We start from the raw sequence: 24,214 nt of genomic DNA, 5'->3' as shown, positions 1-24,214 counted from the left end.
AACCCTAGGTGACATGTAGCCCAAAGAGCTTTTCTGCACTCTCCCCCTTTGCTCCTCTTTGTACTTATCAGTATGAGGACCAGTGTGGTCTCTTTGAACTTTATTTTTTTCCAATTGTTACCTGTATCATGCAAGGAAAAGTCTAAGAACTGGGTCAGCAAATAATAGTGCTTTCTATTTAGAACATGGAGAGGATAGATGGCTATGTGTTAGCCATTTTGCTTTGTTTCACAGTGATAACATAGTAATAGCCCAATATTTGATAATTATTAGCATACGTGGTGGCAAATATAAGAGTTATTGAGTATAAAGAACAGCACGGCACGGCATTTGTGAAATGAAATTCTGGAAACTCTCCTTTAATTGAGGTTGAATGTTCAGTGGGTGTGGAGGCAATGGGGAAATATGAGGCAAGAGGTCAGAGAAAGCATCCCCAGTCGTGAGAAGAAGGCGGGTGACACCCAAGAGGAGGAGGAGTTATAGACAACAGCACAGTAGTGGCTAGATGGCCTGCCCTTCCTCACAAAGGAACAAAGCAAATCTTGTAGGGGGGTGGGATATGTCCAAACCCACTGGCAACTGGGGTGGTGTCAAGGTCCTTTATGTCGACCACAGGTTTCAGGGTAAAATTTTGTAAAATGGAGGTCAGGAATAAAAACAGCTCCATACGGGCCAGGCTTTCTCCCACACAAATCCGTTTTCCTGAAAATAACAAACACAAGGGATTTGTTCCTTAAATATTATGTTTTGAACTGTCACAAGAAGTATGTCACAAGGAGTATTTGCTGAATGGCTGAACCGATGGAGAGCTGGCAGGAAGGGTCGAGGGACATATGGATAGAAGGATGGGAACACCTGCTATTCACGTAGTGTCTTAATGGGAACCCTTCATTCAACAAATATCTATTGAGCATTAGGTCTACATCAAACACTTCATTATGTATTCCCATATTATAACTGCACTTTTCACATTTCCAGTTTCCATAAATCTTTGTAGAAACACACCCACTTGTCCAAGTGCATTGGAGGGAGGAGGACTGAGAGAAGGGAACTCATAAACCTGTGTCTCCCTTTCTACCTCTGGCACAAAATTTAGACAAAGTTTTTTCTCCTTCATGTGATTTCAGAGGCACATGTCTAAATGCGTCCTCTCTTGGAACGCCTGGGGAAGCTCAGTTGGTTAAGCGAACGACTCTTGATTTCAGCTCAGGTCACAATCTCAGAGTTTGTGGGATCGAGCTCTGCATAGGATCCGACCTGACAGCATGGAGACTGCTTGAGATTCTCTCTCTCTGCCCCTTCCTAATTCACACACATGTGTGCTCTCTCTCTCAAGATAAACATTTTTAAAAAATAAAAATAAAAAAATGTGTCACTTTCTCACTTTAAAATATTAATTTTTTAAAATGTTTATTTATTTTTGAGACAGAGATAGAGCGCGAGTAGGGGAGGGGCAGAGAGAGAGGGAGACACAGAATCTGAAACAAGCTCCAGGTTCTGAGCTGTCAGCACAGAGCCCGATGAGGGGCTCGAACCCATGAACCGTGAGATCACGACCTGAGCCGAAGTCAGACGCTTAACCGACTGAGCCACCCAGGTGCCCCTCACTTTAAATTATTAAATGCCTCCCTGATCTGTCCTATGAGATGATGTCAAATGGGTTGAACTGGCCCTCCACATTCTGTTCCCAGTCTGATGAGCCATAACCCTCCTTCCATCCTTCATATCTCTACTCTTGGTTCTAGCCATACCAACTCTTCATCGATCTCCAATATACTGTGAAGTTTCGAGCTGTATCTCCTGCTGTTCCCTTTGGTTAAGGCGCACTTCTCTTATACTTCTTCCAGGACCTATGTCTCATGTCATTTCCTCTTTATAATCTTTGTGATCCCCTTGGGAAGTACAGTCTTGCCCTCTCTGGGTTTCCTCAGAATCTTATTCATTCTTCAGTTAAAGCATGGATCATCACCTTGAATCTCGATTCTCTGTTTATTTCTTTTTCTGCCATGCTAAAATGTGTGTTTCCTTGTAGGGAAAGCTCAGTCTTTGACATCTTGGTATGTATGGCGTAAGACCCAAAGTAGGCATCAAAAGCTGTCAGATAAATAAAGGTGACTCTGTGGCCAGAGATTCAGAACACACACTGTAGATGTAGACACCCAAGATCCGAAATCTCTGATCTTGAGCAGAGGAATATCAGGTGCTTTGGAACCACTGCAGGGTATTCTGCCACTTGTTCAAGGTTTCCTTAATGCCACAGCTAGTTGGCACGTTCCGACTGCCCTGATCTATTGAAATGCCCTGCTCCTAAAGTCCACTCTCTAAAAGTGCCCTTCCTTCTCTTCTTTCCCTTGCTGCCTGTCCCCTGAGAGGCAGCACAAATTGCCTTTCTGCTATCAGAACGTTGCTTATTCCACTTTATGCCTCATAAAGTGATCAGGAAGCAGGCGGCTTCCTCCTCTGGTCTCCTGAGCAGCCTGTGCTTTCCTCTTCCACAACACCAGTCTCACTGGATTACAACGACCTATTTTCTAATCTGTTTCCCTAATTAGGATGTGAGCCCTTTTGGTGCCCATTCTGTGCTTGTGGATACTTGTAACCCTGGAGCCCACTCTGGGGAGTGGGGGATATCACATAGAAAATACTTAACTCAAAGTTGAGGAGTTATATTCCTTTTTCATGGCAGTGAGTAAAGTCTAAATGAGTTTCACCTGCTAAGAGGAGCTCTTGGTAGCTGTGTGATCTATCTAGAGGCAGAATTCAATGAACCTATATTCACTTTGGAAGAACTGGGTCACCAAGCCAAAATTCTAATAATGGGACTGTATAGTGAGTGGGGGAAAGTGCACGGGCATTGGGAGTTATGCTTCCGGTCATGGACAAAGAACAATTCTATTCGTCCCAGACTAGGCACCATGTAAGTTTCTACGGATCACCCAAAAATATCTTGCCCCCTTCAGTACCTATGGAAATTAATTTTTATTACCTGCTGAGAAAACCATGAAGTAGTCACTCTTCTTAAAGTTGCCACTATCATCCAGGAAATGGGCAGGGTCAAATGTCTCTGGGTTGGGAAATTCTTTGTCATCACGTAGCACAGAAGTCAGTGATATTAGTACACTTGTGCCCTGGAATGAACAGATGAAGACAAACTTTATTATAAAGAAGTCGTGGAGCTGGAAGAAATTTTGCATATCACTTAGTTCACTCTTTTGATCTATACGTGAGGAATCCCAGGTCCAAAAAAAGCAATGGCATTTCTAGTCAGACACACCAAGTAATAAACAGGGATGAGATTAAGACCAGTGCTAGTAAGGTTGCTAAAGTAGCCTCCCAATAGGATTTGAAATGCTGAGTGCTTAGTTACTTGGGTAGCAGACCTCTGAATCCCCTCTACTGATCACTATCTTTGGACGATGGTGTAGCTCCCACCCTCTGCTCTATTTCGTCACTTTGGTTTTCAAACATCTCACGTGGACTATGGTTTAAAATGGAAGCTTCTGGCATCCAAATTGGCAAGGAAGAAGTCAAACTTTCACTCTTTGAAGATGACATGATACTCTATATGGAAAACCTAAAAGACTCTACCAAAAAACTGCTAGAACTGATACATAAATTCAGCAAAGTTTTAGGATATAAAATCAATGTACAGAAATCTGTGGCATTTCTATATACCAATAATGAAGCAACAGAAGAGAAATCAAGGAATTGATCCCATTTACAATTGGATCAAAAACCATAAGATACCTAGGAATAAACCTAATCAAAGAGCTAAAATATTTCTATGCTGAAAACTGTAAGATGCTTATGAAACTGAAGAAGACACAAAGAAATGGAAAAACATCCCATGCTCATGGATTGGAAAAACACATATTATGAAAATGTCTATACTGCCCAAGGCATTCTACATGTTCAGTGTAATCTCTATCTAAATAACACCATCATTTTTCACAGAGCTAGAACAAACAATTCTAAAATTTGTATAAAACCAGAAAAGACCCCAAATAGCCAAAGCAATATTGAAAAAGAAAACCAAAGCTGGAGGCATCCCAATTCTGGACTTCAAGCTATGTTACAAAGATGTAATTATCAAGACAGTATGGTACAGACAGAAAAACAGACACATAGATCAATGGAACAGAATAGAAAGCCCAGAAATGGACCCACAAATGTATATGGCCAACTTATTTTCAACAAAGCAGGAAAGAATATCCAATGGAAAAAAAGACAGTCTCTTCAACAAATGGTGCTGGGAAAAGTGGAGGGCGACATGCAAAAGAGTGAACCTGGACCACTTTCTTATAACATACACAAAAATAAATTCCAAAGATGAAAAACCTAGATGTAAGACAGGAAATCATCAAAATCCTAGAGAAGAAAACAGGCAGCAACCTCTCTAACCTCAGTCACAGCAACTTCCTACTAGACACGTCTCTGGAGGCAAGGGAAACAAAAGCAAAAATGAACTACTGGAACCTCATCAAGATAAAAGGCTTCTGCACAGTGAAGGAAACAATCAATAAAACTAAAAGGCAACTGATGGAATGGGAGAAGATATTTGCAAATTACGTTTCAGATAAAGGGTTAGTATTCAAAATCTGTAAGAAACAGGCAGAAGACATGAATAGATACTTTTCCAAAGAAGACATCCAGATGGCTAACAGACACATGAAAAGATGTTCAACATCACTCATCATCAGGGAAATACAAATCAAAACCACACTGAGATACCAACTCACACCTGTCAGAGTGGCTAAAATGAACAACTCAGGAAACAACAGATGTTGGTGAGGATGTGGAGAAAGGGGAACCCTCTTGCATTGTTGGTGGGAATGCAAACTGGTGCTGCCACTCTGGAAAACAGTAGGGAGTTTCCTCAAAAAGTTTATTTGTTTAAATGTTTATTTATATTTTTGTTTATTTTTGAGTGGGGGAGGGGTAGAGAGAGAGAGGGAAACAGAATCTGAAGCAGGCTCAAGGCTCTGAGTTGTCAGCACAGAGCCCAATGTAGGGCTTGAACCCACAAACCGTGAGACCATGACCTGAGTTGAAGTACAACACTTAACCAACTGAGCCACCCAGGTGCCCCATGGAAGATACCTCCTTAATAAATGACTACCTTAGCATCACCAATAATGATATAAATTGATATTACATGTCTCTAGCCAAAACGTAATTCACTGGGACGTACACAACATCACGTATGTAATGTTCTTCACCAAAACACAGAACTTGAATCTAATCTAAAAAAACAAAAACAAAAACAAAAAAAAAAAATCACACAGGGCTTCTGGGTGCTTCAGTCGATTGAGCATCTGACTCTTGGTTTCAGCTCAGGTCATGATCGCAGGGTCATGGGATAGAGCCCTATGTCAGGCTCCGTGCTGAGCATGGAGCCTGCTGAAGATTCTCTCCCTCTGCCCCTTTCCCCTGCTCACATGCTCTCTCTTTTTCTCAAAAAAAAAAAAAAAAAAAAAAACACCAAAAACAAAAACAAAAAAATCATACAAAACCAGACTGAGGAATATTTTACATGACAACTATCCTGGACTCTTCAATAGTGTATTGAAATGAAATAAATAAAAGAAAAGGAACTGTTCTTTATAAAAGGGACGTAAAGGGACCGATAATAAAATTGTATATTTATTCCTTTATTAGATACTAGATGCCCCCTCGAAAAAAGCTATAAAAGATACTTTGGGGGGGCACCTGGGTGGCTCAGTTGGTTAAGCATCTGACTTCAACCCAGGTCTTGATCTCACAGTTTGAGTTCAAGCCCCGCATTGGGCTCTCTGCCATCAGCATGAAGCCTGCTTGAGATTCTCTATCTCCTTCTGCCCCTCCCACACTGGCATTCTAACCATCTCTCAAAAATAAACAAACATTAAAAAAAAAAAAAAGATATTTTAGGATAACTGAAAAAATCTATAGCTATATTTTAGATAAAGTTATTGTATATATGATAATTCTTTGAGTGTGAATGCTATTACTGCTACGCAGAAGCCCTTGTTCTTAAAAGACACATATGAAATATTTAGGTGTTAAGTGTGATAGACAGATCAATGGATACAGATAGATATGTACTTAAAATATAGATGTATACACATTTTCATATGTATTATTTATATAAACATAAAACATTATATACCATTGTGTGTGTTTAAATGCTACTGAGATCTTTTTTATTTTTTTTTTTAATTTTTTTTTTTTTTCAACGTTTATTTATTTTTGGGACAGAGAGAGACAGAGCATGAACGGGGGAGGGGCAGAGAGAGAGGGAGACACAGAATCGGAAACAGGCTCCAGGCTCTGAGCCATCAGCCCAGAGCCCGACGCGGGGCTCGAACTCACGGACCGCGAGATCGTGACCTGGCTGAAGTCGGACGCTTAACCGACTGCGCCACCCAGGCGCCCCTATCTTTTTTATTTTTTAAATTCAAAATTGGAAGGAAGTTCCATCCTCTATCATATTTAAGGTCTATAATTTTGTTTTCAATATTATTGCCTTGTGCATTTTAAGACAAGTAATATGTGGAAGTGTTACTTTAAGATTTAAAAAGCAAGTGTATTTTCAATAAATGGTGCTGGAACAAGTGGGTGTCCCTAACAAAAGGAATGAAGTATAAACTACTTCACGCTATAAGTGAAAATGAATTTTAAATGGATCGCAGACCTAAATACAAAAGCTAAGAGCATAAAACTTGTAGAAGAAAAGATAAGAGCAAATGTTTGGGAACCTGTGTTGGCAAAAAAATTTTCCAGATAGGACACAGAAGCACAAGTCAAAAGAGAAATAACTGATAAATTGGATTCATCAAAATTCAAAACTTCTGCTCTTTGAAAGACATTCTTTGGAGGAAAGAAAGAAAGAAAGAAAGAGGGAGGGAGGAAGGTAGGAAGGAAGAAAAGGAAAGAAGAAAAAAGCAAGCAAGCAAGCACTTTACAGATTGAGAGTGAATATTAGCAACACTTACATGTAATAAAAGACTTGTGTATACAATATATAAAGGATTGCAATAATTAAATAAGACAAACGACCCAATACAAAATAGGAATATAATTTGAGAACTCGACCAAAGAATATAAATCAATAGTCAATCAATACATGAAGAGAAGCCCAACATCATTATCCATCCAGAAAATAGAAATAAAACAAAATGTGACGTCACTAAATAACCACTTATAGTACCTAAAATTTAAAAACACCAACAATGTGGCACCTGGGTGGCTCAGTAAGTTAAGCACCCAATTCTTGAGTTTGGCTCAGGTCATGATCTCACAGTCGTGAGTTCAAACACTGCATCAGGCTCCGCACTGACAGCATGGAGTGTGCTTGGGATTCTCTCTCTCTCTCTCTCTGCCCCTCCCTCGCTCATGTTCTCCCTCCCTCCCTCTCTCTAAAAATAAATAAATAAACATTAAAAAAAAAAAAAGGACCATCAATGGCAAGTGATGGAAGGTACCTGAAGCAATTGGAACTCTCACACATTGCTAGCAGGAATGTAAAATATCACAGCCACATTTAGAAAATATTTGATGGTTTTTTATAAAGTTAAACAGTTAAGCAAAAGTCCCACTCCTAAGCATTCACCCAAAAGAAATGAAAATTTATATCCACACAAAAACCTGTATGCAAATGTTCACAGCACTTTTATTCAAATAGTCTCAAACTGGAAACAACCCAAATACCCATCAAGTAGTGAATGGATAAACAATTTGTGGTACTCTGTAGGATAGAAAATCATTCATCAAAAAAAAGAACAAATTAATGATAAGTGCAATAACAAAGTGCAATAAATCTCAAATACATTCTGTCACATAAAAAAGATAAAGGCTTATTTATATTGATTACAAGTTATTCTATTTATGTCACATTCTATTACATTGCATTCTTGAAAAGGCAAAACCGTAGAACCAAAAACAGATCAGTGGTTACCAAGAGTTGGAACTGGGGGAAGTGGATTGATTTTAAAAGGAGAATGAGGGAACTTTTTTGAGATGACAGAAATGTTTTACATCTTGGTTGTGGTGGTAGTTACTTGACTTCACATATTGGTCAGAACTCATTAGACTTTACCCTTAAAAATGTGAATTTTCTTTTGTATAACTTATACCTCAAGTTAAAAATAGAGGAATGCACTAAGTCACAAAAAGCACATATGGTGAAAAGTAGGTCTCCCTCCCATCTAAATACTTTCCAAAAACAACTATTCACAACGAGTGATATGTCCTTCCAGGGAATATGCCCTTCCAGAGAGAATATATATATCAGGCAAATAAATCTACATGTTTATTCGGCCTATCACCTTCTTCTTCTTCTTCTTCTTTTTTTTTTTTTTTTTATCAAATGACAAGCATCCACTACTACATCTTGATTTTTTTTAATTTTACTTGAATTTGAGAGGCACAGCAGGAATTTTATTAGAAATTCTAGAATCATTGATGAAAATCATCTCAAGATGCAGTGCTTCCATAGATGCATTGCTTAGCCTTCTAAACAAGATATGATTTGAAAGTGCATTTAGCCTTACTTAGAGGCAACGATGTCATTGTCATGCTTTAGTACTTGTTTCATAAAAAGAAATAAAAATCTTATTTTTTATTTAATAAAATAATTTGGTACTGGCCCATATCAACACATGTACATCTGCCTTATTCATGCTATAGAATATGAATGTATCATTACACTACTGATGAACATTTAGATAGTTAAGAATATTTTTTTAGGGGCACCTGTGTGGCTCAGTTGGCTAAGCATCTGACTCTTGATTTTGGCTCAGGTCATGACCCAGGGTTGTAGGATCAAGCCCCATGTTGGGCTCAGTGCTGAGCATGGAGCCTGCTTAAGATATTCTCTCTCTCTCTCTCTCTCTCTCTCTCTCTCTCCCTCTCAGAAACAAAAACAGAATGCTCTTATTATAAACAGTGATGCAAGGACACATTTTTTGAACATTCCTCTGTTAGCACTTGTAGTATATACCAAGAATTATAATTCTTGCGTTATAAGATTCTATATTTTATTTCTGATAGATATTGCCAAAATGTCCTCCAAAAAAGATGTAGTTATCTACAATCCTGCCACTGGTGATTGAAAGTGCTCATTTACACACTCCCTCACCAATACAACATTTTCTCAGCCTTTGACTTCATCAGTCTAATAAGTAAAAATGGTCATAGTTTTAGCTTGTATTTTGTATATGTTACCTGGTTGAATTCTTGCAACATTCTAGTGACGTAAAGGTCAGTGCTATCAACAGCTTACAAATGAGAAAACCAAGGCACATAGGATTAAGAAATTTATTCAAGATTATAGTAAAGGGTAACCGAGCCAGAGTTTATACAGAGGTTATCCTCCTGAATTTATCTCCTACTGCCTTGCATTTCAAATATCTACTTGAGTTTTCCATTTTTAGGATACGGTTGGCAGAAGAAAGTGCCTGGTTCATTTAGAAAACCCAGAAGAGAAATAGCCCTCTCTGCACAAGTGTCACTTCTTTCACCCTTCTGCCCTAAGCATACAACTGTGATTCTGACGAGGCATTTTCCTGGCTGGGAAATAACCTGAAAGCCAGATGAAGCCCAAATGGTTTTCTGCAACTCAGAGGAAGTCATCCCTCTCCCAAAGGTTTTTTGTTTGTTTAATATGTAAATCCATGTCTCTTAAAAATTATTTTAGAGAGAGAGAGAAAGCATGGGTGTGCACATGCTAGTGGATGAGAGGGGCAAAGGGAGACAGATTCCTAAGCAGGCTTGACCTCAGCGTGGAGGGGGATGCGGGGCTCAATCCCAAGACCCTAGGATCATGACCTGAGCTGAAATCAAGAGTCGGACGCTCAACCGACTGAGCCACCCAGGCACCCCAAAGTGTTTTTTTTAAGTTTATGTATTTTTTTTAGTAGTCTCTACACCCAATGTGGGGCTTGAACTCACAATCCCAAGATCAAGAGTCGCATGCTCTACCGACTGAGCCAGCCACACGCCAGCCCTCCAAAGTTGTTTTTATTAACCATTTCAAAGTTATATACAGCATGACTATTTTAGCTTATTTTTCTACATCAGCTCAACAAATATAAACATTTGTTTTCATGAAAGTATAAATACACAATCCTTCATCTGAACCTCCTGAGGCCTAATGTGTTTTCAAATTAAGTACTGTTTGATGATTTTAGAAAGGTATTATGATGTATATGCCATAAATTTTAAAATACTCCCAATAATGTGGTATCATATAATCAAACACATTGATACCTCTTCAGCAAAACATGAATATTCACACAAAGTGCATCAATAAGGAATATATAGATTGATTCACTTCAGTTCAAGATTCTGGCCACTGAAAGAAATTGCACTTCGATTTATTTTTAATTTTCTGAGTTTTTAATATTGCAGAATAAAGGTTTTAACATAAAGTTTCAAGTATTAAAAACAACAACAACAACTTAGATCGGTTCTGTCCAACACAGTAGCCTTGAGTGATCCATGATTATTTATATTTAAATTAAAGCTCATTGCAAGTATATAAAATTTAAAGTTCAAGTATTAATTATTAAAACAAATATTGGGGCACCTGGGTGGCTCAGTTGGTTAAGTATCTGACTTCGGCACAGGTCATGATCTCACTACTTGTGAGTTCAAGCCCCGCTTCAGATTCTGTGTCTCCATCTCTCTCTGTCCCTCCTCTGTTTGCTCTCTGTCTCTGTCTCTGTCTCTCTCTCTCTCTCTTTCTCTCTCTCAAAAATAAATAAACATTAAAAAATATACATTAAACCAGGTTGAAGAATTCTGTGTATAGAAATTACAAATAAATCCACAAATTATTAGCAATAAGTCAATTTGGAAAGGTTGCTAGATGTAAGGTCATCAAGATAATAAAATCAAGTATATTTCCATATAACAAAAAAAGTAGAAAAGGCATTTTAAAAATTATACAATCTATAGTAACATCAAAAATACCACTCATCTAGGAAAAACCTAATAGATATACAAGCCACTGCACTGAAAATATTGAAAAAATTAAAGAAAGTCCAAATAAATTGGGAGAATATGCCATATCCATGAATTGAAAGATTCAAGATACCAACATGTCAATTCTTTCTAAATTATTTTATTATCACCCTGATAAAAATCACAGCCAAATGCTTTGGATTATTGACAAACTGATACTCAAATTTGTTTGGAAATGTAAACAGCTAAGAGTAGCCAAAACAATATTAAAGAAGCAGAACAAATTTGGAAGACTTACACAGCCAAATACCAAAACCTGCCATAAAAGTATGTAGCCTCAGTAGGGCGCCTGGGTGTCTCGGTCGGTTAAGCGTCCGACTCTTGATTTCGTTCAGGTCATGATTTCATGGTTCGTGAGGTCACAATCTCATGGTTCATGAGTTTAAGCCCTGCATAGGGTTCTGCACTGGCAGCGTGGAGCCTGCTTGGGATTCTCTCTCCTCTCTGCCCCTCCCCCACTCACGCTGTCTCTCTCTCTCTCTCTTAAAATAAATAAATAGGGGCGCCTGGGTGGCTCAGTCAGTTAAATGTCCGACTTAGGATCAGGTCATGATCTCATGGTTTGTGAGTTCGAGCCCCCTATCGGGTTCTGTGCTGACAGCTCAGAGCCTGGATTCTGCTTCTTATTCTGTGTCTCCCTCTCTCTCTGTCCCTCCCATGCTCATGCTCTGTCTTTCTCTGTCTCTCAATAACAAATAAACATTACAAAATTTAAAAAAAATAAAATAAATAAACTTTAAAACTGGAAACAACACAAAATCCATCAAGCTGCCACATATATGAGTTTTGCACCTTTCTCATCTTGTATTGGTAGAGGACTGAGCCAATAGTGAGAACAGGGGAACTTCAAGAGCACTAAAGTCAGTGTAGGAGAAATATCTCTTACCTTGGGGATGACATAGTTTCTGAATTTAATGTCACGGGTCACTGCATGTGGCAGGTTGACTGGGATAAGGTCAATGAACCTCTGGATCTCATGCAACACTGCATTCATGTAGGGCATGCGGCTCCTGTCCTGCATGCAGGGGCTCCGGTGTCTGCCAATTACATGGCCAATCTCTTCCTGGATTTTAGCTGATAAAACACAAATAAGACTGATGAAAAAAGTGAAAAATGCATAGACATTTGCATGCCAACTCAGGTTATCTGAACACTTTGAAGGTATTCCAACATCATCACAAACATCGGCTATGTGCCCAGAAGTACATCTGAGAGAGTTGCCGTAATATTGACACATATGACTCCAGACAAGCTAGGCTTTGAGATCAATCTGTGCACATCTATGATAAGCATAGGTTAATAGTACATTTTAACTCAAGAAATCACTGTCCTCAAAGAAAGGAAAACAGGGATTAAGTATTTTTTTCATATCAAAATAATGTTTTAAAAATCAAATTCTATAACTGATGTATATGTATGTATGGTTTGTGTGACTGTATGTATGTTGTATGTGTATAGTTATTTGCACCTTACAATGATATCTTCTCTCATCCTCACATTTCCCAAAGGTTTGAGATTTTGAAAGATTTGAAAGATTCTAGCAGTTTCTTCTGAAATTTATGCTTCACGTTTCTAAATGTTGACTATTCCTATTTCTCAACTTACTAATTTTTTATTTTTTTCTTTATTCTATTTTTATTTCTTTATTTTTAAGTAGGTTTCATGCCCAGCACAGAGCCCAACGCAGGGCTTGAACTCATGACCATGAGGATCAAGACCTGAGCTGAGATCAAGAGCAGGACGCTTAACTGATTGAGCCACCCAAGTGCCCCCACAACTTACTCATTTTTAGACAATGTCTAATGATGTTCCGGTAAGAGAGCAGGACTTATGTTTCAACCCCCACCCCATACAAAATGCACACATCCACAGACAGATACATACACACACATGCTTCCCCTTGTTCCATTTTCCCCAATATATTCATATAATTTCTGATTATCTCAATATTCATTGTTTATATTATGACTATAATAAATATTACATAAGTGTGACAACTATGATTATGTTTCATTTTTTGTACATTCTTGGTTTTATTTGTACATTCTTTGCTTATTTCAATTCCTACTTTTTAGATGCTAATTTAGAATTATGGCAACTGCTCAGGTAGATGTTTCAAACTCCTAGTAATAATTTTTCTAATTACTGGTAAACCTCAAATAACTGATCCTTTCTCTTTTCTTCTTGGGTATGTCCTCTCACATCTGCTTTGTCCACCTAGTCCAATTTGAAATGGATATTTTCTAAGCCTGGTGCCCAGTACATTCTCACTTCCATTCTCCTACATGGGACCTCCTGATTCCTGGAGCCCACGACTTCCTCTGACTTGATTTCAGACGTCTGCATAGAGCATACACTCTAGTATATTTTTTTTAATTAAAAAACTTATTTTATTTTATTTTATGTTTATTTACTTTCCAGAGAGAGACAGAGATAGAGTGTGAGCAAAGGAGGGTCATAGAGAGAGGGAGACACAGAATCTGAAGCAGGCTCCGGGCTCTGAGCTATCTGCACAGAGCCTGACGCAGGGCTCAAACCCACAAACTGCAAGATCATGACCTGAGCTGAAGTCAGAGGCTTAACTGACTGAGCCACCCAGGCGCCCCTAATTAAAAAAAAATTTTTAAAGCAATCTCTATACCCAAAGTGGGGCTCAAACTTATAACCCTGATATCAAGAGACACATGTTCTACTGACTGAGCCAGTGTATTTCTAAGAAAATAAAATCAGAGGGTAAGTTTTTTGCCAACTTGTAGATCTGAAAATATCCTTTAATACTCAGGATATAGTTGCTCTTGAGAATTCTAATGCCATACAGTACTTAATTTATCTCTGAAAGTTTTTATGAATTTTTCTTTAATCGTGGTGTTCTGCAATTCCATGACCCTCTGTCTTAGGAAGGATATTATTATTTCATTCACTTTGCTGGGAATTTGGTGAGAATTTTCTGTCTAGATGGCAGAAGAGGGAGGTCTCTTCTCTGGAGTTGTTCATTCTCTGAGGTCTATATCTGGCTGCTGAATTTTAGGAAGAGGATAGAGAAAGGAGCTAAGGGTCTCAGAATTCAAGTAGACTATTAGTCTTTCTTTTTCAGCCCTACACTTCACTCTTTCTCTGTCTCTGCCAAGTGTCCCTGAGGGCAAGGTCTCTTAGGTTCAGTTTCTCTAGAGAGTGAGCTCCCTTTTCTGTGGAGGGAAAACAGTTACCTGCTAAGAGAAGTTGTAGCAGGTAGCTAGGCAGGGAGAGCCTCCTGTTTTCTACTCCAGTCTCCCTCTACCTTTCTTGAGATTTGGTTCTTTCAATACTGAGCCTTATGTAGTTGTAGGGGCTTGTTTTCCCAGACTAAATCTTCCTTCTTTGACATTTAGCTTACAACTTCAATCTCCCTCCTGAGACGGTTATCAGCCCTCCATTTACTCTCTATGCTTTAGAAATTTGTTGAAGATTTGATAACTGTTTTGCTGTGCTTCTCTTCTCCAACTGAAACAGTAGTGCTCATTTATAATTAATTTATCATCATTTCAATGGGATTCTGATTCAGAAAACCATGTGTATAACTGATCTGCTGTGCACAACCAGAATATTCTTGAAGTTTTAAAAACATTTTTTAAGTTGTTCTTAGTTCGCAAAAGATAAAAACTATTGACCCAAAAAGAAATTGTTTTCGCAAACACCATTTTTCTGGACTCAGACTTCTAAAATAATAAAATTCTTTTAGAAGTGTGATAAGAAAAGGCTAATATTCCTGATGAACACAGATCAAATTCTCAAAAAAACAAAAACAAAAACAAAAACAAAACAACAAAAAACCCTAACAAACTGACTTCAACAGCACCCTGGAAGGATCATACACCATGATCAAGCTTGATTTATCACTGGGATGCCTGGGTGGTTCAAAATACTCAAAAAGATAAATATGATACACTGTATTAACAGAATGAAAGATAAAAATGATATAATCATCTCAGTAGATGCAGAAAAAGCATTTGACAAAGTTTAACATCCTTTCATGATTAAAAAAATTCTCAACAAATTACATATAAAAGGAATGAACCTCAATATAATAAAGGCCATACATGACAAGCCAAGGACAACATCATACTCAGTGGTGAGATGCTGAAAGTTTTCTCCTTTAAGATTAGGAACAAGACAAGGATGCCTACACTTGCCACTTTTATTCAACATAGTACTGGATTAGCCTGAGCAATTAAACAAGAAAAATAAATAAAAGGCATCCATACTGAACAGAAAGAAGTTAAATGGTGTCTGTTTGCAGATGACATGATCTTATATATAGAAAATCCTACAGACTTCACCAAAAATTGTTGGAATAAACAAATTCAGTAAAGTAGAAAGATATAACTCAATATATAAAAATCAGTTGTGTTTCTATACACTAACAATGATCTATCTGAAAGAGAAATTAGACAATTCCATTTACAATGGCATCAAAAAGAATAAAATGCTTAGTAACAAATTTAACCAAAGAGGTGAAAGATATGTACACTGAAAACTATAGAACATTGATTAAAAAATTGAAGAGGACACAATTAAATGGAAAGATATCCTGTGGTCATGGATTAGAAGAATTAATATTGTTAAAGTGCCTATATTAACTAAAGTAATCTACTCCAATGTAATCCTTACCAAAATTCCAATGACATTTTTCACAAAAACAGAAAAAGAAATCCGAAAGTTCATACTAAACCACAGAAGACCCTGAATAGACACAGCAGTCTTGAGAAAAAAGAACAGAGCTGGAGGTACCGTGCTTTCTGATTTCAAGCCCTATTACAAAGCTACAGTAATCAAAACGGTAGAATACAGGGGCACCTGGCTGGCTCAGTCAGTAGAGCATGAGACTCTTGATCTCGGGATTGTGAGTTTGGGCCCCACATAGGGCTTAAAGTTTACTCAAAAACAACAACAACAACAACAAAGGAAACAATCAATAAAATGAAAAGGTAACCTACGGAATAGAAGAAAACATTTGCAAAGCATGTATCTGATGAGGGATTAATATTCAAAATACATAAGGAACTCATACTGCTCAATAGCAAAAAATTAACAACCTAAAATAAAATGGGCACAAGACCTGAATACACATTTTTCCAAAGAAGACATACAAATGGCCTGTGGATATATGAAAAGGTACTGAATATCAGGGACGTGTTGATCAAAACCACAGTGAGATATCACTTTACATCTGTTAGTATGGCTATTAACAAAAAGACAGGAGATAAAAAATATTAGTAAGAATGCAGAAAAAAAGAGAACCCTGTAAACTGATGATAGGAATGTAAATTGGTACGGCAATTATAGAAAACAGTAGAGAGGTTGCTGAAAAAATTAAAACCTGAACTAACATTGATCCAACAATTCTACTTCTGGGCATATATCCACAGAAAAGGAAATCAGTATCTCAAAGAGATCTCTGCACTCTCATGTTCATTGCAGCATTATTCACAATAGCCAAGATATGGAAAAACCTAAGTGTTCACTGATAGATGAATAAAGAAAAGGATAACAACAGAATATTATTTAGCCAATAAAGAATAAAATCTGACATTTGCAACAACATGGATGAAACTAAAGGATACTACACTAAGTAAATATGCCAGACACAAAAAGACAAATACTGCATGATCTCACATATATGTGGAATCTAAAAAAGTCAAATTCATAGACGCAGCAAGTAGAATGGTGGCTGCCAGAGGCTGGGGGTGGGGGAAATGGAGAGATATTGGTCAAAGGGTTCAAACTTTTAAAATGAATAAATTTGGGTGTCTAATGTACAACATGGTGACTGTGATTAATACTGTATTGTACACTTGAAGTTTGCTAAGAGAGTAGATATTAAGAGTTGTCACCATACCCTCCTCCTCCAAAAGGTAACTATGTGAGGTGGTAAATATGTTAATCAGCTTGATTGTGGTAATCATTTCACAATGTACATGTATATGAAATCATCACATTATATACTATAAGTATATACAATTTTTACTTGTTAATTATACCTCAATAAGGTGGAAAAATATAGTTGTTTAAAAAGGAAAAAAATGGGGTGCCTGGGTGTCTCAGTCGGTTAAGTGTCTAACTCTTGATCTCAGCTCAGGTCTTGATCTCAGGGTTGTGAGTTCAAGCCCCGCATTGGGCTCTGCTTTGGGCATGGAGCCTACTTAAAAATAAACAAAGTTAAAAAAAAATTAAAAGGGAAAAAAAATCCTTTAAACCACATTGTGTCTAAATAGCATGTATCTTTTATAAATCTAACCTTCTAAAATACTTCCAAGACTGGAAATTTTCTCAGGCCATCTTACTAAGTTTCTGCTATACTTCAACAAACAGTTCCCATCTTCCCTACCTTACCATTAGAAAACTGCATATTCAGAATATTTCCCTTCCCTTCCCTTCTTTCTTTTCTTCTTTTTTTCTTTCTTTTTTTTCTTTTTTTTCTTTTTTTTCTTTCTTTTCTTTCTTTTCTTTCTTTTCTTTCTTTTCTTTCTTTCTTTCTTTCTTTCTTTCTTTCTTTCTTTCTTTCTTTCTTTCTTTCTTTCTTTCTTTTATTTCTTAGAGCACAAGCAGAGGAGAGAAACAGAGAGAGGGAGAGAAAGAGAGAGAACCTTAAGCAGGCTCCACACTCAGCATGGAGCCCAATGCAAAGCCCAATCCTATGACCCTGGAACCATGACCTGAGCTGAAACCAAGAGTCAGATGCTCAACTGACCCAGCAACCCCAGGAAAGATTTCTCCAAGAACACACCTACCATTCAAAGTGGCCTCTTTTAAGAAAACTGATATTCAACTTATGCTGGCCGTGCCTGCTATAAATGCTTTCCCATAAAATCTAGACATTTATCCAAAGTTCTTTTTGTTGATAAAATCCATAGCTTTCTGCTTTTGCTATTATTGCTCACAGTGTCTTCACTTCTCAGTCATCCTTCTGCTAGTGTGTGAATTTGCCTCACTTATCTCCCTTTTTCATATTTGGACAAATCAGAGCTGGTGGCACAGGAATTTCAGTAAGGAAGCTTCTCTAAGAGAAACAAGATGGAAGCCCATACGAGTGTCTTCTCAACATCATTTCTGAAATTCACCCTTCCTACCATGCTGGCGGTACCTGTGACTTCCGGGTGCTTCAGCAGGAGCAGGAGAGCATATCTTAGGGTGGTGCTTGTGGTCTCTGTCCCAGCTGCAAACAAATCACTTGCAGTGGCTATCAAGTTTTCAATAGTGAACTCCAACTGCTGACTGTGGTTTTCCTAGGAATTATTCAATGCCATTATTTGATGGTTTGCCAGCACATGTCATTACAATAAATCCCAAATAGCACATTGTTATCAAGGGAAGCAAACTTAGAAACTGGAGAGGGCAGTGTTAAAATAATAACTGTATGGTATGGAAAACTGTATGCATTAGCTGACCCAATCTTCATTTCCTATTCCTTATCCCTTGCTTGCCTACAAATTCTACTTCCCAGCCTCCTTTGCAGCTACATTGGCCAAGCAATCTATTTCTTACCAATGGCCTATGGATGCCACTTTCTCTTTCCTTCTTCTTACTCAAAACACAGATATGTAGGTGGTGGTGGCGGTGTAGACATCATCTTGAAACACGAGTATTTGAGCATGAACATAAAGCCTACACACTAAGTGTGCTAAAGAAAAATAGAAGGCACCTGAGTCCATGATACTTCAGAGCTACTGTACATGTCCTGGACTGCTCTACATGAAATTCGCTGTACATGAGATAAATAAACCCACTACACATTCTTAAAATATTGTTAATTGGGTTTTCTCTTGTTGGTAGGCAAACACAATCTGAATAGAGAGAAATGAGTAAATTAGAGCAATATCTCACAAAATGGTATAAACCAAGATCGAGAATTTGCAATTCTCTTCTTCTGTTATAGAATTTATGTGGATTCAATATTGCCTAAAATCTCATTATGAGGTTGAAAATGTGCAAAAGCTAACATGACAGCACATCCTAGAACAGATTATTCTAGATGTGAGGCAGGAGGCAACTTGGAGTAGGAAACAAGTACAGGAATTAATGGGGATATAGAGATAGAAGAAATACTACAGACATGAAGACAGAAAATTTAAGCATTAACTGCTCATAAGGGATGAAGGAGAGTGTAGGGGAAATGCAGATGTTGAGGATAAGAGACTGACTGAATAGAGGTCTCATAAACTGTACATTGGGAAGCAAAAGCACTTCACAAGGACAACCGAAGTTGGTTTAAGGTAAGGATGACACAAAGTCGATAATAACCATAGGGCCATTTGAAATACTTACTATTGAGGTCACTAAAATACAAATAATAATAATAATAATAATTTCTTCCTATCCCTTCCTATAGACCAGCATTAATTTAATAAGGTTTTTATAATCCCCAAGTGACCAGTAGCATGCCTAACATGTAATCAACTCCATTAAGATAGGCTTAACCCACTCAATAGCTGTACTTACTAGACCCACCAGTAACATCAACTTCACACAGTTTTCTAACATTGCCAACCCAAAATCACTCTAAAGCGAGGAAAAAGAATAGGGCACTAATAAACCATTTTTAGCATTTCCTACTGTTGAAGCAAATTTAAAGAACCAGTGCTTACATACAAATGGATTATCAATTTTAGCCAATTTTATGCCTAAGTTTTCTTGTAATTACGAGTTTTACATTTTTAGCTCTTACATTCAGGTTTTTGACCCACCACACTTCCTCCCAAGGTTAAATACAAAGTTATCATATGGCCCAGCAATTCTATCACCAGGTATATACCCAAGAGAAATTAAAGCATTTGTATATACCAAAACCTGTACACAAATGTCCACAGAAGTTTATTCATAATAACCAGAAAACCAGAAACAACCAAAATGTCCATCAACCAATGAGTGGATATATAAAATATGGCATAGCCACTCCAGAACAATATTCAACCAAAGGAATGAAGTACTGATATAAGTTACATCAATGAACCTTGAAAACATTATGTTAAGTGAAAGAAGCTAGAACAAAAGACCACATACTGTAGAAGTCCATTAATATGAAACATCCAGAATAGCAAATCTATAAAGACAGAAAGTAGAGGAGTGATGCCTGAAGGGAGGATTCAGGGGCAATGGAGATTTCTGATGGCGCGTATGGGGCTTCTTTTCAGGGTGATGAAAATATTTGGTAATTGATTGCTGTGGTGTTGCAGAACTCTGAAAATACACAACTCCTGAATTGTACTTGAAATGTGTGAAGGGTTTGGTATGTAAATTATACTCTATGAAGATGTTAACAACAACAAAAAGGAATAAGATAGAATTTAAATACTATGATGAAGACCAGAGGAACAATGCAATTTTAAAATATAGTATAAAGAAATACTGTTAATTGAAAGAGAGATGTCAGAGCCTTAATTAGCCCAGGATCAGTGGAGAGGCTTCCCAGCATTAAGAAAATTCCTCAAAATATGTGGAAAAAAAAATTAATGTAGGTGCATTCTTCTGGGAAGATGTCCATACTTAAAAAAAAATTTTTTTTTTTAACATTTATTTATTTTTTGAGAGACAGAGAGAGACAGAGCATGAGCAGGGGAGGGGCAGAGAGAGAGAGGGAGTCACAGAATCTGAAGCAGGCTCCAGGCTCTGAGCTGTCAGCACAGAGCCTGATTCAGGGCTTGAAATCACGAGCCGTGATATCATGACCTGAGCTGAAGTCGGATGCTTAACCGACTGAGCTACCCAGGCACCCCAAATGTCCATACTTTTTAATCAGATTCTCAAATCAGATGATCACCAGAGAGATAAAAATAATTGCCCTATTAGTAGAGAAAGAAGAGGGTGGAAGTAATTTGCTTTGTCCCTCTTCCAGTTTCTTCAAACCATTCTGTCTTCTTCACTTCATTCCACCCAGAATACATGATTTGAGCAGTCCAATTGACATGCATGGACAATTCTTTGACAGTCACCCTCATGGGCATCTTTGACTCCTTGCCATTTTAGCTTACTAACTGGTTTCTCATTTCTGCCCAGAGTTACAAGGTGATTAGATAAAATAAAGATGGCCTCAGATGAAGGAATTTCCTTCTCTAGAATTAGCTCCTTAGGATACATTCTGGATTTGGTCTCTCCCCAGTTCAAAGAGGACTTTGTACCTCCACAAGTGTCATCATGTCATCTACATTACTGTTGTCACATGATTTCCAACTTGATCCTATCACTCATTCAGATTTATTATCTAAATCTTTCACTCCTTGGTTAAACTTCTCAAATGCTGTATCTGTTCTTATTACTAAAATTTCCCCTACAGTTCCTACTTATCCTCTCCTCCAACTAAAACCAGTCTCTATAGATCCCTGAGATGTGACAAGATGAACAATTTGATTTGATTTCAGGATCCTCTGTATCTCCATGGTCCAGACTCTTATCAAGCCAAAGTCCGAAGAAATGAAAAATCTCACGGTTGGTCCTGGAGTCCATTCTTATCATACAGATCATTCTCCAGGGCTCCCAGGATAATTTCCTCCAATAATTACTTGCATTCCACTCTTGTGGCTCATATACCTACCTGATAAAATCAAAACTTGTCATGCCAACACTCAGGTTTACAGTTACTTGACAGACACCAATGTTCAACTCTGTATCTGTCCAAATTCATGTTTGGCTACACTCAGCGAAGACTTCTCTCTTCTATCCATCCAATCTCTTTGACAATACACACCCCTGAACCTCTCATCATACCACTCTACCAATCTGAAATTCCCTCCCCTATTCCTTATTGCAAATATTTGAGGATCTACATCAACCCTCAAAACAAGCAGGAGCCTAGCAAGGTTAAATCTTTCCTTCTACCTCTCCCACATGCTGTGTGTGACATGATCACATCCACCTTAATTTTACGCCTCAATATTTTGTCATTTCTAATCTGTTTGAATTTTCATTTCCCCTAAAGTGTACATTCTCTTTCTTCTCAGGTAGAAACTTGACAAACAGGTTCCATGTATTCCAGGTATTTAGCAATTCAATCTTAGATCTTCTATGATGCTCAATCCAGATCCATGCATACATAAGAACCTAAAGTGTTTGGCCCAGCATTTCTTGCCTATTGAAACATCCCTGATAAGTACAGAACTAATCAGTGAACCCCAAAAATGCAGGCAAACAAATAAATTATCTGTCACCAACATTTTACCTGTTTTATTTTGATCAAGAAGTAATCAATGAAATCCCGAGGATTGTTAATGTCCAAGGATTCTTGGTGTTCTTTGATTTTCTCTAAAATATAATTGTGTGTACAAGTAAAATTTTTAAATATTTTGCGATGACTTCCTGGGAGGTAATCAATGAGAGCAGGGAAACTATTGTAGATCTTAAGGATAAAAAAAAAAATTATTAAATTAAAAACATGAAAGAAATGAGATAAAGAAAAAAATGGTCTCTCTCTTCTGGGGAAGCATTTGATGTGCATATAAAAGTAACTGTCTAATGCTCATAGGGATACTTAAGGGAACAAACTCTGACCAGATGATGGAAGATAATAATAATTTCCTATACACATACATCAACCTCATAGTATTAAGGCATCTTTATGTCAATTCTCTCTTTTTTTAACTTAAATTTTTTAATTTTTTAAATTGTCGTAGACTCTGGGTCTAGTGTTCTTTCTTGCTAGATAAGTGGTGCCTCACGTCTGCTGTAAACAACCTTCTGCCTGGCTGCCTGGCACCAGGGTTTTGTTTTGTATTGACCCAAACCCCTAACTCCACATATCTTCAAACCCCTCTTTCCTTCATGTCCATGAGTTAATGTTCACAGTTTCATTGTCCCTTTGTGCACGTCCATTACCATGTTTGTAAGCCTTCTGATCCTAATAAAAATGGAGCAAGGACCCTTAATCGGGGCTCTTGTCTTCTCCAGGACATTAGTCATCTCTCGCACTTTAATCCTGTGTCCTGCTTTCTTGCTGGGCAAGAAAGAACTCTAGACCCAGAGTCTACGACATTAAATGAGTTTATTTTTTCAAGTTTATTTATTTATTTTGGGAGAGTGAAAGAGTGGGGAGGGGCAGAGAGAGGGAGAGAGAGAATACCAAGGAGGCTCTGTGCCATCAGCACAGAGCCCGATGTGGGGCTCAATCTCATGAACCATGAGATCACATCTGCACTGAAATTAAGAGTTTGGATGCTCCACTGACTGAGCTACCCAGGCATGCCTATTTTTTAATTTTTAGAAAGAATGAGAGAGAATACAAGCAGGGTAGAGGGGCAAAGGGAGAGAGAGAGAGAAACTTTTTTTTTAAGTTTATTTATTTTGAGAGAAGGTACATGTGCAAGTGGGGGGAGGGGCAGAGAGAGAGAGAGAGGAGGGAGAGAAGTCCAAGCAGGCCCTGTGTGCTGTCAGCACAGAGCCCAATGTGGGGCTCGATCCCATGTCCCTGGGATCATGACCTGAGCCAAAATCAAGAGTTGGATGCTCAACTGACTGAAGTGACTGAGCCACCCAGGTGCCCAATTCTCTCATTTTTTAAATATTAATTCCTCCCTACAACCTTGAAATATAGAATGACATGAATTACTATGATTCACATTTTATAGATGAAGACCAAAGTTAAGGGAGTTTGGGCAACTTGATATTTAGCACAAAGCTACTCCCTAGTCAGTGTTCCCTGGTAGCATCTGTGATCCCAAACGTTTTCTCTTCTTAAAGGAGACATTCTTTTCCTTCCTAAATTAGCATACTTCTGTTAAGTAATGTGATGAAGAGGTCACTAAGTGAGTGGAGGACAAACCTTGTGGGCAATGGGAACCTTCCAGCAGGGGCCTGCATGCCCATGGAGTGATGTGGTCATGTTTCCAGGCAGTCACCAAAGTAGCTTATGGAAACTGAGATTTGAGGTTTAGTGGAAAAATCACAGACCAGGGAACAAATGGGCTTGAATTCCACCAGCTCCATATTTGGACATTTGTCTTCCTGTCTGTGAAATAAAGGCTTCAACTATCTTTCTCAGATGCGCACTCCAGGACGCTTGCCCTGGGCAGGAGTTCGGTATTCAAAAATTCACTTCACTGAGTATAACTGGTGAAAATGTCACAGTAGACAGCTCCAAAGGTAGGTCCCTCTCAAAAAAGGCTGAGAATTTTAGCACAAACCATGAGAATCAACTTGTCTGAATTCTAGAAAACAAAGCAATCAAGAGAATGCTGAATTAAGAAAA

At 38.0% G+C, this 24,214-nt stretch overlaps 1 protein-coding gene across 6 annotated transcripts in view; it reads right to left on the bottom strand.

Moving 5' to 3' along the window:
* Positions 1-338: 338 nt before the first annotated feature.
* Positions 339-24,214, bottom strand: part of LOC112854419 (cytochrome P450 2C41-like) — a 40,090-nt gene continuing 16,214 nt past the window's right edge. For all 6 annotated transcript variants that reach the window (XM_086680424.1, XM_086680426.1, XM_086680423.1 and 3 more), the window contains 5 exons: positions 22,193-22,369; positions 18,125-18,266; positions 11,891-12,078; positions 2,987-3,128; positions 339-702 (listed from right to left, as the gene is read on the bottom strand). In XM_086680424.1, the coding sequence (XP_086536550.1) occupies positions 521-702; positions 2,987-3,128; positions 11,891-12,078; positions 18,125-18,266; positions 22,193-22,369 (831 nt within the window). In that variant the 3' untranslated portion in view covers positions 339-520. The remainder of the gene's footprint in view (positions 703-2,986; positions 3,129-11,890; positions 12,079-18,124; positions 18,267-22,192; positions 22,370-24,214) is intronic.

Source organism: Puma concolor, chromosome D2, assembly GCF_028749965.1.
Source record: "Puma concolor isolate L17-30 chromosome D2, mPumCon1.1.hap2, whole genome shotgun sequence".
Taxonomy (NCBI): domain Eukaryota; kingdom Metazoa; phylum Chordata; class Mammalia; order Carnivora; family Felidae; genus Puma; species Puma concolor.
The sequence above is the reverse complement of the archived record's forward strand: the minus strand, read 5'-3'. Positions and strand labels throughout refer to the sequence as shown.